At 39.3% G+C, this 16201-nt stretch overlaps 2 protein-coding genes across 2 annotated transcripts; both read right to left on the bottom strand.

Moving 5' to 3' along the window:
* Positions 1–165: 165 nt before the first annotated feature.
* On the bottom strand, positions 166–4199 carry LOC104448931 (catalase). Its single transcript, XM_010062873.3, has 8 exons — positions 3997–4199; positions 3566–3662; positions 2760–3037; positions 1634–2410; positions 1338–1427; positions 751–818; positions 583–676; positions 166–439 (listed from the first exon to the last, which is right to left on the bottom strand). The coding sequence occupies exons 1-8, from the start codon at positions 4009–4011 to the stop codon at positions 380–382; spliced, it is 1479 nt and encodes a 492-aa protein (XP_010061175.1). The 5' UTR covers positions 4012–4199; the 3' UTR covers positions 166–379.
* A 645-nt stretch (positions 4200–4844) lies between these two features.
* On the bottom strand, positions 4845–9920 carry LOC104448928 (catalase isozyme 3). Its single transcript, XM_010062870.3, has 8 exons — positions 9760–9920; positions 9358–9454; positions 8081–8358; positions 6333–7109; positions 6033–6122; positions 5443–5510; positions 5272–5365; positions 4845–5183 (listed from the first exon to the last, which is right to left on the bottom strand). Exons 1-8 carry the CDS (start codon positions 9772–9774, stop codon positions 5124–5126), a joined length of 1479 nt encoding a protein of 492 aa, XP_010061172.2. The 5' UTR covers positions 9775–9920; the 3' UTR covers positions 4845–5123.
* Positions 9921–16201: the final 6281 nt, after the last annotated feature.

Raw genomic sequence — 16201 nt, 5'->3', positions numbered from 1 at the left:
AACACTCTCTAAGATCGCCCAAGCATGCATAGCATATTTTGATTCCTCCTCAATGAAGCCTTTGAATCATATAATGATAATCTCAAAGATTCAACAGATTAATGATGTGACCATTTGAACGAAGTGGGAGAGAATTGTCGCAATGAAATCAAAGTTCACAAGCAATGAGCTAGCAAGTAAAATGGCAGCCTTTATTTATTTATTTATTTTTGGTCGGCGAATGGACCTTATTACATTAGAAACATCCACTCGGAGAGTCGCAGTTCCCCTATAGTATTACAGTATATCATAGTAAACAGACATGCCGACACTGGCTTTTATGCTCCTTCAAGAAGTAGCAACAGGCAGCTTGCCCCTCCAATCACCCCACTAATCGCTTTCACATGCTTGGCCGCACATTGAGGCAAGAAGCTATCTTCTGACCAAGCGATTTGTCAGCCTGTAGCAAAAATGCATCGTAGGCCATCAGCATATGATCATTTGAGCATGTTCTAGACAGACGTTCTCAATTTCCAGGTAACAACACTAAACAAATTGTGGTAGCATTGGATAAAGCAAAAGGGGTGAATACTTATAGCTTACCTGAGTCCAGTAAGAGATCCAGATGGAGCGGATCTCCTGGGTAACCCGGGGATCAGATAATGCCTCAACCCAGCGGCCAATAAACCGCTCTTGCCTGGCGACAAATTTGAAACACATGAGCGACCAGTAAATTACACATCTACTCGGGAGACAATGGTTGAAAGGTACCTGTCCGGTGCCCAGGATCGATATCTCTCTCCCGGTTGCTTAAAGTTGTTCTCCTTCTCAATCATGCACTGCATGATCAGTAAGTTCACATAGAGATGAATACCAGCAGCAGAATATCCAATCCAAGGCAAACCCCAAGAAATTCATTTTTCTAGCCAGAGAATCTCTTTTCTAGTTATAACATCTTGCTCCTTCTTTTCTTAGTTTTAAGCTTAGTCTAAAAATTCAGCGGAGCTACTACACTCCCCCTCATTTCAATAAAGTGGTCGTTTTAAGGAGTTGTCATTGCCCTGAGGACAAGTAGGGACGATCTCAAAGGCAATTTTGTACATGAGAGACTAGCAGAAGAAAATGTGCTGGATGATATCACCAGGATCATTGCACCAGCACAACGGAATTTGAGTTAAATCAATTTTATCCAAAGTCCAAACAGAAAACAGCAGCACCACAATGCCTTTCAACTTGCCACAGATTAACTATCGTAATGTACAACTTCAACGCAAGTGTTAATTATTTCTCCTAGAGGCGGGCCCATGTTTTAAGAGTCAATGTTGATATAAATGCACAAGGTAGGCCCAGAAACTTACCCTATCTCGCTTTCCATTCAAGACTGGAGGAGGTATGGGAAACTTTTCTGCATGACGAACAGAATCAAACCTTGAAGGGAAATAATTTACCTACAAATCAGCATCATGGATACACCACATCATTAGTTCCTCATTTAAAAAAAAATAAAAACAAACTGATTCGACCGGGTCAGTTGCATCGATAGGCTACTGTAGCCAATTCAATTACAACCAGCTAAGAATATGTTATTAGGTCATGCTTGTGGCATATTTGTTCCCAGCCCGCTATCAAGCAAACAGAAAATAAAGATCATTACCTCTTCATCCCTGTGCATGAAATTCATTAAACCTTCATGGTGATTGTTGTGATGAGTGCACTTAGGAGCATTAACAGGGAGTTGAAGATAATTTGGTCCAAGGCGGTGTCTCTGAGTATCAGCATAGGAGAAAATCCGACTTTGGAGCAGCTTATCATCAGAGTAATAGACACCAGGGACCACAATTGCAGGGCAAAATGCTAGTTGTTCATTTTCCGCAAAGAAGTTATCGATGTTCTTATTCAACACCAAGCGGCCTACTGGTTGCAGAGGCACGATGTCCTCAGGCCATATTTTTGTCACATCAAGTGGATCAAAGTCAAATTTGTCTTCATGATCAGGATCTATAACTTGGATGTAGAGTTGCCACTCTGGGTAATTGCCAGCAGCAATCGAGTCATAAAGATCCTTAGTCGCATGACTGTGATTTGATCCTCCAACACGTATTGCCTCCTCCTCCAGCAAAGACTTCACTCCACAAGTTGGTTTCCAGTGAAATTTCACATAATGTGCCTTTCCAGACTCGTTAAGTAAGGTGTAAGTATTAACCCCAAATCCTTCCATGTGTCTGTAGTCTTGAGGAACACCAACGTCATCGAAGAGGAAGGAAAACATGTGCAAACTCTCAGGATGGTGGGAGAAGAAGTCAACTATTCTCCAGTTCTCCTGGATGTGAGACTTCGGGTTGGGTTTAAGAGCATGGACCATGTCTGGAAATTTCATACCATCGCGAACAAAAAAGACAGGGAAATTGTTTCCCACCAGATCAAAGTTTCCCTGCATTCAGAAAAACAAATGGTCAAAGAAAAGAAGAAAAATGAGAAACCACACAATTACGTGAAGAAACACTAATTCTATTTTGATGTTCTGACTTCTCTTGTAATTGAAATAAAATTTTGTATTACAGCTCTTTGATAAAGTCATCTTCAACTAATCATGTTGAAGTGTCAAGATAAAATCCATCATCACATGGTTAAGAACTGCATGGATTTAAAGCACAGACACCAACACTCTACTGAATTCTACACCGTATCTGGATCATCGGTAAACTAAATACACTTCTGGTCAACAAAGGAAGATGAAAAGAATAAATTTGCAGATTCTAAAACATGCAATCATCTCATACCTCTCTGGTGTAAAACTTTACTGCAAAACCTCGAGGGTCCCTAAGGGTTTCAGGGCTGCCACGCTCATGGATGACAGTGGAGAAACGGACAATTACAGGTGTCTGAACTCCTGGAGCCCGAAGAAAATCAGCACATGTCAACTGAGAGATATCGTGAGTGACCTCGAAAAATCCTTTTGCGCTCGCTCCCCTGGCATGGACCACCCGCTCAGGTATTCTCTCTCTATCGAAATTGGCAATTTTCTCCAACAGATGATAATCCTCGAGGAGAACAGGACCTGTAAATAAAAGAAAATTTCGTTTAAATGCTGTTAAGCTTTGTATCTTGACAAATATGTTCGGAAAGCTTAAGGATAACAAAAAGTATGCCTCCGAGATAAGCTAAATTACTGTTAACATTTTTCTGTTTTGGGTGAGGGACACATACATAGGCCAAAGAGGCCTGCACTGAACCAGTTCATTTGCAGGACAGGTAGCTGAGTGTCCACGACTGTGCCTCTGGATTGTGAAATAAAAATTACTGCATTTTCTATCATATTTTTCTATGCATTGTCAGCTTGATCAATCTAGGCCTCAAGAGTTTTTTTTTTTTTTTTTTTTTTTTGGGGGGGGTTGGGGGAATCAAAGTTGACAAAGCAGAGTCTGATATCAGCAAGAACGCAAAAAGTGCTTGGCCTAGCAATTTCCCATGTCATAACCATTAAAAGCAAAAGTTTAACAAACGCCCCCTTTGAAGTGCAACTAGCGTAGAATTACATATCTTTTGGTAAAGAAAACAGCTCTGAGATCCGTAGAGGTAATCGTACCTCTAGTTCCAACCGTCAGGGATGCGTTATTGTTCCAGACAGGGGCGCCGGAGTTGGTCGTCCAGAAGCTGGAATCGTGAGCGCTCGACGGACGATACTGCGACATCCACAATTCGCAGCGGAAACATCAACAATTTAGCAACGGTCATGTGCGATTGATAAAGATCCGACGATCGACGAAACAGAGCCCTAGCACGAACAATTCCCTAATGGATCCCAACAGGGAGTACTCTTTCTCCAAGTACTCGGAAACTAGGAAACGAATCGAGCTTTACAGACGCGAAAAAACTTGAAAATTCCCGCTCGATCAGCGAAGATCAGCCCCATCAGAAGTATCGCAAAACGTAAGGGACAAAAAGAATTTCACCGCCCGCGAAGATCGGAAGATCCGACGATTCGAAGCGGGAAAGGGGAAAAGGGCCAATCGATACCTTGTACGGGTCCATGGCGGTCGGCGGCCTAGAGACGACGGAGAGACGGCGGGGATCGGCGGAGGAGGTGAGCGTTATCGACGAGGTACTCGAGCTCGGCTTCGAAACTGATGATGATGATGATGATGATGATGGTGATGGTGACCCCGGGAGGGCGTGTGTTATATAGGATCTCTCTCTTCGCTCGTCGTTATCCTCATCGTTCTATTCTTATCACGATCTACGTCATAAATAATTTCTAAAAAATAGAGCATCTGTTAATTATCTGTCCCAAATAAAAGTAAACCGTTCGTTACCCTCTAATAAAAGCTTTTCTAAATCAGGCCAAACTGAAAACTGCTCCATCCTGAACATGTCATTCCAGGGTATCTTCTCCCCATAAGCTATTTACAGGCAAATGAGGGGAAGAAACACGGAATAGCGGCCCTATTGAGCTTTCCAGCCATAGTGCTTTTAGTGTTGGGATCCTGCCCGGAGGAAAGTCATTGTCTTCTAGCATACTAGGCTGATAAACCCCAATAAAAGGTTTGGGAAGAGTTGACTTTTCTAAATCAGGCCAAACGACTAAAATAACTACTCGTCCGGAAATAGAAAATTTTCTCTCTTTCTTTTTTTTTCCCTCGGTTTGTTAGCGCCTTTCTACAGCATGAACGACCGATAAGAGGAATCGGATCATGAGTAGATTCTCCACGTGCCGTTCGGTGGATCAGAAAAATTCCCGAGACCTTAAAGGGTCGGTTCCCTCCTTAGAGAAACCGATAAAAATCATGTACTGATGATGCCGAAGATTCGACGGGGGGCATGCTGCTATGCTATATGATGAGATTGAAGTTCACAGCCAAAAGAGCTAGCAAGCAAGGTAAAATGGCGGCCTTTATTGGAGTAGAAACATCAGGTGAAAGAGTTGCGTGACACGATCTCTCGTGTTACAGTACAGCAGAACGCTTAAAACAGCTTTCTATGCTCCTTCCAAAGCAGTAAAGCAATTCACATGCATCCACACAGAAGATTCTTCTTAGTATTACAGTATACCAACAGCAAACAGACATGCCGGCACTTAGCTTTCATGCTTCTTCCGGCTCCCGCGTCCAGGTGCCGCTTATGCCGGAATCGCCCCCTCGTGGCATTTACATGCTCGGTCGTGCGCTGAGGCGGGAAGCAAGCTTCTGGCCGAGCGATTTGTCAGCCTGCAGTGAAGATGCGTCATAGGCCATCAGTATAAACAAATTTCGGTACCATGAAAGGAAGCAAACCGGGCGAATAGTGATAGCTCACCTGAGTCCAGTAAGAGATCCAGATGGAGCGATGCTCGTGGGTGACACGGGGTTCAGTCAATGCCTTGATCCAGCGGTTAATGAAACGCTCTTGCCTGGCGACAAAGTCGAAAGACAATTGAGTGACCAAGTAAATTGCACATCGACTCAGGAGACAGTGGTCAAAAGGTACCTGTCCGGCGCCCAGGATCGGTATCTCTCTCCTGGCTGCTTGAAGTTGTTCTCCTTCTCAATAATGACCTGCATAACCAGTAAGTTCACATACAGATTAATACTAGCAGCACAGATATCCAATCCAAGGCGAACCCCGAGAGCTACATTTTCAAGCCACGAAAACATCGACTTCTCTTCTGTAGTTTTAACTTATTCCCTTCCTCATTTGTAAGTTCTTAGCTTAGTCTGTAAGAGCCAACGATCATAGCACCATAATCATCGCAACGGCACGCCAGAAATTGAACTACATCAATTTTATCTAAGGTCCAAACAGAAGCACCACTGCCGCAATGCCCTTCGACTTGCCACAGATTAACCATTGTTACGCGGGCGGGCCTTCATCGCAGGCGTGTAATTATTTCTTCTGGCATTCTCTGCTGAGTCCGACCTGCTTTAACCTTTACCAAGCCCGCCCCTCAATCATCGACGCAAAATAGATTTACTAATACCATGCATACAATTCCCGTTCTTTTACTTGGTATCCTGGAGGCAGGAACATGTTTTTTAAGAGTCGTTTTTTATATAAATGCATAGACTCCGTAAACTTACCTTTTCTCGCTTTCCAGTCACGATTTGAGACGGTATCGGGTACCTTTCTGCATGGCGAACGGGATCAAATTTCGAAGGGAAATAATTTATCTGCAAATCAGCATCATAGATAAATGACATCGTTAGTTCTTTCTTTTTTATCAAAAAACAAACTGATTCGAGTCGAGCGTTACATCAATAGACTACTATAGCCAATTCAGATCTCTGTACAAGCCGCTAAAAACATGTTATTAGGTCATGCTAGAGGCACGTTCATTCTCAGCGCCGTTATTGAGCAAACAGAAAAATAAAGATCATTACCTCTTCATCCCTGTGCATGATATTCATGAAACCATCATGGTGGTTGTTGTGATGAGCGCACTTGGGAGCATTAACGGGGAGTTGAAGGTAGTTTGGTCCAAGGCGATATCGGTGAGTATCGGAATAGGCGAAAATCCGAGCTTGGAGAAGCTTATCATTGGAGTAATAGATGCCAGGGACCACAAATGCTGGGTTAAACGCAAGCTGCTCATTCTCAGCGAAGAAGTTATCGACGTTTTTGTTCAGCACCAAGCGGCCTACTGGTTGCAGAGGCAAGATGTCCTCAGGCCATTCCTTCGTCATATCCAGCGGATCGAAGTCGAAGCTGTCTTCAAGAGCTGGATCCATCACTTGGATGTAGAGCTTCCACTCCGGGTAGTTGCCAGCAGCGATCGAGTCATAAAGATCCTTGGTCGCATGGCTGTGGTTCGATCCTCCAATGAGGATCGCCTCCTCCTCCAGCAAGCACTTCACCCCGCAAGTTGGCTTCCAGTGGAATTTAACGTAATTCGTCTTTCCGGTCTTGTTGATGAAGGTGAAAGCGTGCACACCGAATCCCTCCATGTGCCTGTAGTCCTGAGGAATGCCAACATCATCGAAGAACCACGCGAACGTGGACAGACTCTCGGGCTGGTGGGAGAAGAAATCGATGATTCTCCACATCTCCTGGATGTTCGACTTCGGGTTCGGCTTGAACGCATGGATCGCGTCCGGGAATTTCATTGCATCGCGAACGAAGAAGACTGGGAAATTGTTCCCCACCAGATCAAAGTTTCCCTGCGTTCAGAAGAAAAAAAAAACGAATGGTGAAAGGAGGAAAGAAGAGAAGCGCGAAACAGCACAATTACGTGAAGAGATACTAGTTATGTTTTGATGTCTCGGCTTCTCTCTTACTTGAAATGAACCTCTCTATTACAGCCCTTCGATAAAAATTCATCTTCAACTAGTCACATCGAAGTGTCGAAATAAAAATTATGAAAGAAAAGAAGAGAAACGTGAGACAATACAATTATGTGGAGAGACTACTTGTTTGTGTTTTGATGTTCAGCTTTCTCTTTTATTTTAAATAAAAAAAAAATGACATTATAAGTACCGTGATTTTGTGTGGCATTCACTTAAAAATCATAATTTTTTTATCACTTAAATACTATAATTTACATATGATACTTAGTTAAGTGATATAACTTTTTTTTTTCGATCACTTAAGTGACATTACATTTTTTAAAACATTCATCTTAAGTGCAATGCCACGTTAGATCTTTGGCATCTAAGTACATGTTTTAAAAGTATTTTGGCACTTAAGTGATTGATTGAAATTTATGATGCTATAATAAACATTTTTTTTATAGAAATAATGGCCTTTAAGTGATAAAAAAAAAGTCATAATATACTGAACTTTTTTTTTTTATAAAAATTATGATATTTAGGTGATCAGAAAAAAATTTATGGTACTCAAGTAAGCGATCTAGGTTACATTATTCCTTAAAATAAGCTCTTTGTTTTACAGCCCTCCGGTAAGGTTATCGTCAACTAGTCATGTCAAAGTGTCAAAATAAAATCCATCATCACGTGGCTATTCGGCACGGGCTTTAGAGCATACGCGCACAAAGACGCTGCCCGAATCACAAAAGCCAAGCACAGTGCCTGCATAGTCAGTTAAACAGATACACGTTCCAAGCAATCATAATAATAAAAAAGCCGAAGAACATGGAATTTGCAGATTTCAAGGCTTGTGATCATCTCGTTACCTCTCTGGTGTAGAACTTCACTGCAAAACCACGAGGGTCCCTGAGGGTTTCGGGGCTGCCGCGCTCGTGGATGACGGTGGAGAAACGGACGATGACGGGCGTCTGGACTCCAGGAGCCCGGAGGAAATCAGCACAGGTCAAGTGAGAGATGTCGTGGGTGACCTCGAAGAACCCTTTCGCGCTGGCTCCCCGTGCATGGACCACCCGCTCAGGAATCCTCTCTCTCTCGAAGTTGGCAAGTTTCTCAATCAGATGGTAGTCCTCCAGGAGAATCGGACCTGTAAAATGAAAGAAATCTCCTTTTAGATGACGGTTAAGCTCCGTGTCTTCACTACGATGTCCGCGTAGAGCACAAGTAGAGCCAAAAAGGATACTCCTGCGACCAGCTAATATCACTACAAGGTTCTTCTGCTGTGGGTCAGGGTCCCCTCACGGCCCAAAAAGGCCTAGGGGTCGAGTTTCCACAATCGTGCCTGCCTCTAGATTATCAAAAAAAGAGAACTACGATATTTTTCCTTCCTGTCACAAGTTGCTGAAGAACACAAAAAGTGAAAAATTGTAGAGTTATACTTTAATATCGAGAAAAAAAACTATAAAAACCTTTATGTCCATTGCAACATATTAAGCCCGAGTTTTTTTTTGTGATATGAAAAATCTCAAACTATATATATTTATCTAATCTTTTTCTTGTGACATAAAAATATCGAACTTGTGTATATATGATACATTTACTTTCCATCAAAGTTCTATCATATGATGTTTTAGTTAATTTCACTTAAGTTAGGTGACTCCGTTTGCTTTTTGAAGTCTATGTAGTCAGAGTTTTAACAGTCCGTGTAAGTAAATATGTCATACATGTTTACATTTTGGATTTTTGGTGTCACAAGAAAATATTTTGTGAATAAATATGTCTTAGTGGGCATAGTTTTCCCTTCTTGGTGGCTTTTTCCCTTAAACTGTTACAAAACCTAAAAGTTTAGATTCGTTGAAGGCGTGTACACACCTCGAACTCACCAAAACACAAAAATAAAAAGAACCCATTGATGCAGTCGAGAGCCTCGTGCACGTTTTTTTTTATAAGAACGTGCTCAAATGATTATATCAAGAATAAAAAACCACAAACCACGTATTAATCACACGCATGAAGCAAAACAGAAAGGCAACGTAAAAATATTCCGGTTCGAGTGCAAGCACTATCTACGCATGCACGATGAGCATCGAATTATCATTATTTTCGATAAAGAAAACAACTCAGAGATCCGTAATGGCGATACTACCTCTAGTTCCAACAGTCAGCGATGAGTCATTGTTCCAGACGGGAGCACCGTAGTTGGTTGTCCAAAAGCTGGAATCGTAAGCGCTGGACGGGCGATACTGCGACATCCACGTTTAGCAGCAAAAACACATCAGCATTTTGCAAAGTCGGCATGCCGGCGATGAGATAAATCGACGAAACAGAGCCGTAGCATCATGAACGTCCCAACAGGGAGCGCTCTTCTTCTACCAAACAGGAAATGAAGCGAAAACAAACAAGCACTGGGGAGATCTCGGTTCCATTAACGTAAATACAGTATATGATCAACGGATCGGAGATCGAAAAAGGGAAAGATAATTTCTGCCGCTGGCGAAGATGGAAGAAAGATCGACAGTCGAAGCGGAGAAGATGAAGCGATCGGTACCTTGTACGGATCCATGGCAAGAGGCAGAGATGACGAAGAGAGCACGAAACTGAGATCTGGGCTTTGAAGCTAGTAATGGTGGCGAGACAGAAGTGGGAGTGTGCCCGTCTACTGCTTCGCCTCTCCGTTTCCGAGTTATATATATTATTTCTGTTGGCAGGTGCCGGTACGTCCAGTTCACCATCGTCTCATGACTTTTCAAGCCTCCATTTGACGTCTTGTACTCTCTATCTAATTCCGTAAAAAGTTAGATTTTTACTGAAGTTTTAAGTTATTATATGAAATAAATATATTTAATAAATAAATTCAAAATAATGTGAGTATTAAATGGGTTTATAATTTATTTAATTCTCACTTATTGCTAGTTCTTCTTTCGTTAGATCTTGTGCTTCTTCAAGTGCTTTAACAATATGGGTTAGTTTGAGTATGAGTTGTTAATTACATATTATATGAGAATAGATGGAAACGGATTAGATTAGGTCAATTTGATTTGATAATTTTCGACCCATCTTACCCAAAATGCTTATTTAGATGCCTTTTATGCAAAGAGTAACATTTTCTCTAAAAAAACTTCTTTTTTTCTAAGCTTGAGAAGATATTATAATTTAGATCTCTCTCCATCGTTATCTTCATTATCATGACTAATATTTTCCGAGCTACGACTATTAACAATGTCGTAACAAATATATCCCGATCTATGACTACTAATTACGAATGGATGCCGTGATTGGCGGAAATCAATCCGTCCTGATTACTATGATAATGAGACTTTTCAAAACATCAATTTACCTCCGCTTCACTGTGATATCTCTCTCTCTCTTTATCGTTATCTTGAATAATTCGTTTGAACAACTTGCTTCGATAGCGACTTCGATTAGTTGGATGGAGACGTTGCTCCACTCGAGCTAGTCGGACTCTTTCCAAGCCTTCGGATGGAGACGTCCGCTTGAAATTTTTCGGAGGTTTGTTGTATTTTATCCCCACTTGTCGATACACCTCTTGAATTTAACAAACCATGAAACTACATAACGATACAAACTGCATTTGTCCTTTTCTTATCATGAAATACGCTGAAATTGATGAAGTATGATAACACGTCAACGTTTAGAATGATGTTCGAGATGACATGTTTTGGATAATTATACCTGCAAATACGATGGAGTGCTTCTACAATTTTTCCATAGCTATTAAGCTTCAATTGTTTGACAAAAAATAAAAATAAATAAACCTTCAATAAAAGCATTCTTACCCAGTATGATATTAACAAAATGCGCCTCGTCATAAATGAAAACCTTTGCTTTGAATTTTTTATTTTTTTTAATTTGCATTTTAGTCTCTTTTGCACCATTTTGTAACGCTGGTGAATATGATTTCAGAGTAGAATTGGAAGCTTAAGAACTTTTAAATTTTACGATATGTAAAATAGGTTCTAAATTGGGTAAGTTCCGAAGAACCTGAAACAAATCTTTATGTTTTTTTGTCATATGCCTTTGCGTGGTCCTGTAGCATTTTTATGGCGTTAATAGATGAATGTATAATATGAAACTATGAGTTTGGGTTTTCATTTCCAATTTTATCCATGACTGAGACTTATTGTAGAAAATAATAGTCATTAGAGATGATTAATTATAATCATTAAATTAAGAGTACGAGTGAAACCTTATGAAACTTGTGATAGGTTAGGTTTCGGGTTTCAAAAATTAAAAAACTTATTTAGATGGGTAGGTTCCAGGTGAATTATGGATGGAACTCGAAATCACTCACCCCTAAGATTTTGTAAAAAAGCATTATGTTTCCTTTTCTCTTATAGTTGTTCGAAATGACTTTTTTGGAAAAGTTGCACCTAGATGTTCGTCCAATCTAGTCTATTGAGCCAAAATTTACAACGAAGAAAGATGGCAATGTGATTGTTAAATTTGACCCCACGGAGTAGAAGATAAGGCGACCAGCTCTACTTTCTCCATCTTCTTGGAGATCCTGAGCAAGTTGGACTATAAGAAGAGTGGAGAAGATAGAACTAACGCTTCTGTTTTTCGCTTCACGTGGCCAAATTTAATAATCATACTGCCATATCTTTTCTTATTAAACTCTGGCTCAGTGGATTGGAATGGACAAAACATCGTGGTCCAGCTTTTTCAACGGGATTATGCTCCGTCTGTAACATTGTGAAAAAGGGGGGAAAAATCACGAAAGATTCTCTCACGAAAGCTTCAAAAATTTATTAAAGTATTCAGATTTTCATCCCCCCTCTCCCCTTTTTCCATGACATGTTGGATTGAACCCAATCAAAACCTTTTATAAAAAAATGAAAATAAGTGTTAATATCTAAGTTTTGTGAAAATTCTAGTTTGTCAAGATTTTAAAAAGAATTAATATCGTGAAAAGTCCAAAATTGATATATTTATAATAAATATATATTTTTAAATTAAATTAATATCACGAAATTCATAAAATTAATACATCCATGATAAATATGGAGGTAAAATTTAAAATCAATATATCTATCAACGATCATGTTTGTTGATAATAAAATTTAACGAGAATAAATGGAGGGTAAATTTGTTATAGATTATACTAATTTAATATAAATTCATGTCAAATATAAAAGGTCGTACGAATTGCAAGATTTACTTAGTGGAGCAAGATATAACAATCAATCCGAAGAAGTTGCTGGGAGGAAGCGGCGAGTGCAATCATGCGACTAACGGGGAAAGCCGCCGTCGGAGACGGCGTCAGAACAGGAAAACAACCCCCCCAAAGAAAAAGGAAGGAAAAATAATAGCGACGGCCGAACCAAAGTGGGGAACAAAACGACGACACGTGCTACGACCAAAGACTACGGATTGGCGAGGCAACCACCGCGGCCCCGCACACGTAAGGCGAGACCGGATTTAAAAAAGAAAAAGATTTTGATTAGCGAAGTTGATAATTCAAGTATGCCGTGCGTGTGGGGCCCACCGTATTATTCCTTATCCCTTGTAATCGGGGGAAATCCAGCGCGGGCCCCGCTCGCGACTCCTCCCATCTCCCAACCACCGCAAAAAGCAGAGCACGTGAAGAATTGTCTTTGTAGGGCCCCGCCACGTGAGGGCCAGATCTCTTGTCCCGATCCGCGCCCCGTATAAGTGGGTGGACGGATGTGTGGGGGTGCTTGGGAAGCGAAAATATCGGAGCCAGCTCAGGCGGGCCCGGACCCGATCTTAGCCACACCACTGTTCTTCCGGGTCCCACCTCGGAAGTGCGCCGCACCGGCGTCCCATCCCCGATTCCCCTTACCATTGGGCCGCGTGCCCCGTGACTTTTCTGGTGTTCTGCTCGAGGGGCCGTGCTTATTTTCGACGGGGACAACGACACAATCGATTTTTAAATTGTAACTTATCGCGTGCATTTTGCACGACGCTCTATTTATTTCGTAAAAAATAAATATTTTTAATGTATTTTTAAAAATAATCATTTATATCACGACTTAAAATGATTAATTAATCAAAGATATTCTTATTATTTAGATAATAAATATTTTCGAGGATGATTATAATAATTTTTATTTATTTATTCCTACAAGCAAAATCAATGATCAGAATCATCCATTTTATGCTAAACAAATGGAATATGATTCGGTCTCCGAGATAGGAATTAAGATATGATCAAGAGAAAATAAGAATTAGGGATATGCAAGTTCTAGTGATCATTTCTAGGCTTCATTTGTTCCACGAAAAATGAATGATCTGAAAATTATTTTTTTAAAAATGATCGTCTATATCCCTTAAAATAATTAGCTAATTCAATAATTTATATCTAAATATATTAGTAGAAGATGAAAATTTTTGACGGGGACATGATTATTTTCGATGAGGGACAACGACACAAACGATTTTTAAATTGTATCATTAGGCTGCGTGCCCAATGACCTTTTGGTGTTCTACTCGAGGGGCCATGGTTATTTTCGATGGGGACAACGACACAAACGATTTTTAAAATTTTCACTTGTCGTGTAATGTGTACCTTCTGATTCTCACTGTAGAGAGAGTCCTGCTTATCTTGGTTAACGCTCTAATTATTCTATGAAAAAAACAATACTAAAGTAATTATTTGTATCATTTAAAATAATTAATTAATAAAAAATATGCTCATGATCGACAATCATCTAAATATTTTCAAGGATGATAATAATAATTTTTTATTCATTTATTCATGTAAATGATACAAATGATTATTTTTCGAAAAAATGTTTTCCAAAACATCAATTTTATGCAAAACAAATGGAACCTCAGCAATCGATTACCATCGAATTGTGAATACGTTGATGATATGATTCGGTCTCTCGGACAAGAATTAAGATGTGATCAAGAGGAAATAAGAATTAGGGATATGCAATTTCTAGTGATCTTATCTAGGCTTTATTTGTTCAAAGGAAAATGAATAATCTGGAAAACATTTTTCTAAAAATGATCATTTATATCTCTCAAAATAATTAGTCAATTCAATAATTTATATCTAAATACTTTTGTGGAAGATGAAAATTTTCTTCATTCATTAATTTTTGAAAGTAATAGAAGTAATCATTTTTTGAAATATACTTTTCAGAGTATTCATTTTTTCGTGAAACGAACGCAACTTTAGTATTTTATAAGATGACGGATCAAGCTAATCTACTAGAGTCCAACTTGGCTGATGAAGATGATGGATGGCGAGATTGAAGAGGGTGCGTGTTGATCAACTACTTTGTGTCTCCGGGGTTTATCTTCCATATTTCGTTTGATTAATTGGACCAAGTTTCTCAGAATATTTCCATACACGGCTCTTTGAGAAAAGGTAGATATTTCGAATAAAATACTAGTCATTTTACGATTGTATCATAATGGTGCCGAACCTTTTTGATGTACTTTGAAGGTAAGTGGCGATATATACTCGTCTCCGGTATCCCATACGTAAGACTTCCGTCCCGTGTATCCCTAGGTCTTAGCCAATAGATCGAAACAGTTTTTTTTTACCTAATTTTATAAGCAATGCTGCGTTTGCTGAAGGCAGAATTATATCTGATGATGTACTTCTTGCCCTAAGATTTGGTGGGGAATTACCCATAGGGCTTGTGTGGTGTGATGTCCTAGAGGAATGAGGAAAGTTGATATTATCAGAGGGGATATTCTTTTTTGAGGGGATAAGAATATTAAGAATGTTCAAAAGCTGATACCATGAGCAACTTGTCTCGTGGATTTGTAATAATTGAGAGGGGAGAAGAGGGGAGAGAGAAGACAAAGAAATGTAATAATTGAGAGGGGGGAGAGAGAGAGAGAGAGATGACAAGAGAGGGTTGGAAAGGAGTCAAATAAGGAGAGGCAGACTCGGACCCGCAAGTTGAAAGAGAGAGAGGGAGAGATGACGACAGAAAGAAATAAGAGAGGATAGTGTCTGTCCTTGTCGGTGGAGGCCAAAAATGGAAAGACAAAAATTAATGATAAACTTAATGAAATTTTTAAAATTTATCACGAAAACATAATTAAACTTTAATTTTTTTAAAAAATATAATTTATTAATAAAACGTATCAAGTTTGTGTAATTAAGTCATTCCATTAATTCTCACATAATTTAACAAGTGAGTTTTAAGATATGATTGCACAAAATTGATAAATTTTATGATTGAATTGCACTTTTGTGACGAGTTCTAAGAGTTGGTTGCATTTTTTTGAAATTTTAAAACTTAATTTCACTTTCGTGATAATGTTTTAATATTTCCAATGTATTATCCCAATGTACTTATCCTAACAAAAAATTTGAGAGATTTAAAGACTTGAAAAAATATTTGAGGATTCCAAGAAATAGTGGGAATTACGTGCATTTAATCGATTTTGATATCAATTACTCATTTAACTAATAGGATTTTTCGTACGTTGGCTTGTGGTGATAAATATAAAAATTTGATTCTTTTGTCCAAGGTGTATGTTTAGAATATATCTCTCATGTTCAGAAATCCTCAATCGAGATCATTTTCAAATAGTTTAAAGATTTGCATAGATTTGCAATCAAGCTTATTTTGCACAAGCACGTACAATGAGCTCATTTCTTTTTGGTACCCACCTTCTTGGATCCTTTCGTTTGTTGAAATCAAAATATGATATCGCTCTAGATGCCCAAGGATTCTTTCCACAGTATCATCATGATAAGTATTTAAAAAGTTTGTCATGCTAATGATATGCATAATTCAACAATATTTTCTTTAAAAAATATTTTCACTTTGCAGCACCTGACATATTAGAGAGTATAAAATCTTTGAGTTGCTGTCCCATAATATTTATTGTTTCTTTCCAAAGCAAGATATCAACCAATCTTTCTTATTCTATTCATCCCATCTTAGAATCCATCGAATTGCATTAGACTCCTATTCCTTAAGGTAGCGTTTGGAGGTTAGGATAAAATACAAGTTATGAATTTTTTTTTTTTTTTT

This window comes from Eucalyptus grandis, chromosome 6, assembly GCF_016545825.1.
Source record: "Eucalyptus grandis isolate ANBG69807.140 chromosome 6, ASM1654582v1, whole genome shotgun sequence".
NCBI lineage: Eukaryota > Viridiplantae > Streptophyta > Magnoliopsida > Myrtales > Myrtaceae > Eucalyptus > Eucalyptus grandis.
This window is presented reverse-complemented; position numbering and strand designations above follow the sequence as displayed.

Bases quoted from the DNA above. Each gene is read 5' to 3' on its own strand.
- LOC104448931 (XM_010062873.3), bottom strand. The intron at 1,428-1,633 runs GTAATGATCTTT...GCTGATTTGTAG, and splicing joins TCATGCACAGGGATGAAGAG to GTAAATTATTTCCCTTCAAG. The intron at 677-750 runs GTACCTTTCAAC...ATTTGTCGCCAG, and splicing joins CGATCCTGGGCACCGGACAG to GCAAGAGCGGTTTATTGGCC.
- LOC104448928 (XM_010062870.3), bottom strand. The intron at 7,110-8,080 runs GTAACGAGATGA...TTCTGAACGCAG, and splicing joins TGAAGTTCTACACCAGAGAG to GGAAACTTTGATCTGGTGGG. The intron at 5,511-6,032 runs GTAAGTTTACGG...CTGGTTATGCAG, and splicing joins TGACTGGAAAGCGAGAAAAG to GTCATTATTGAGAAGGAGAA.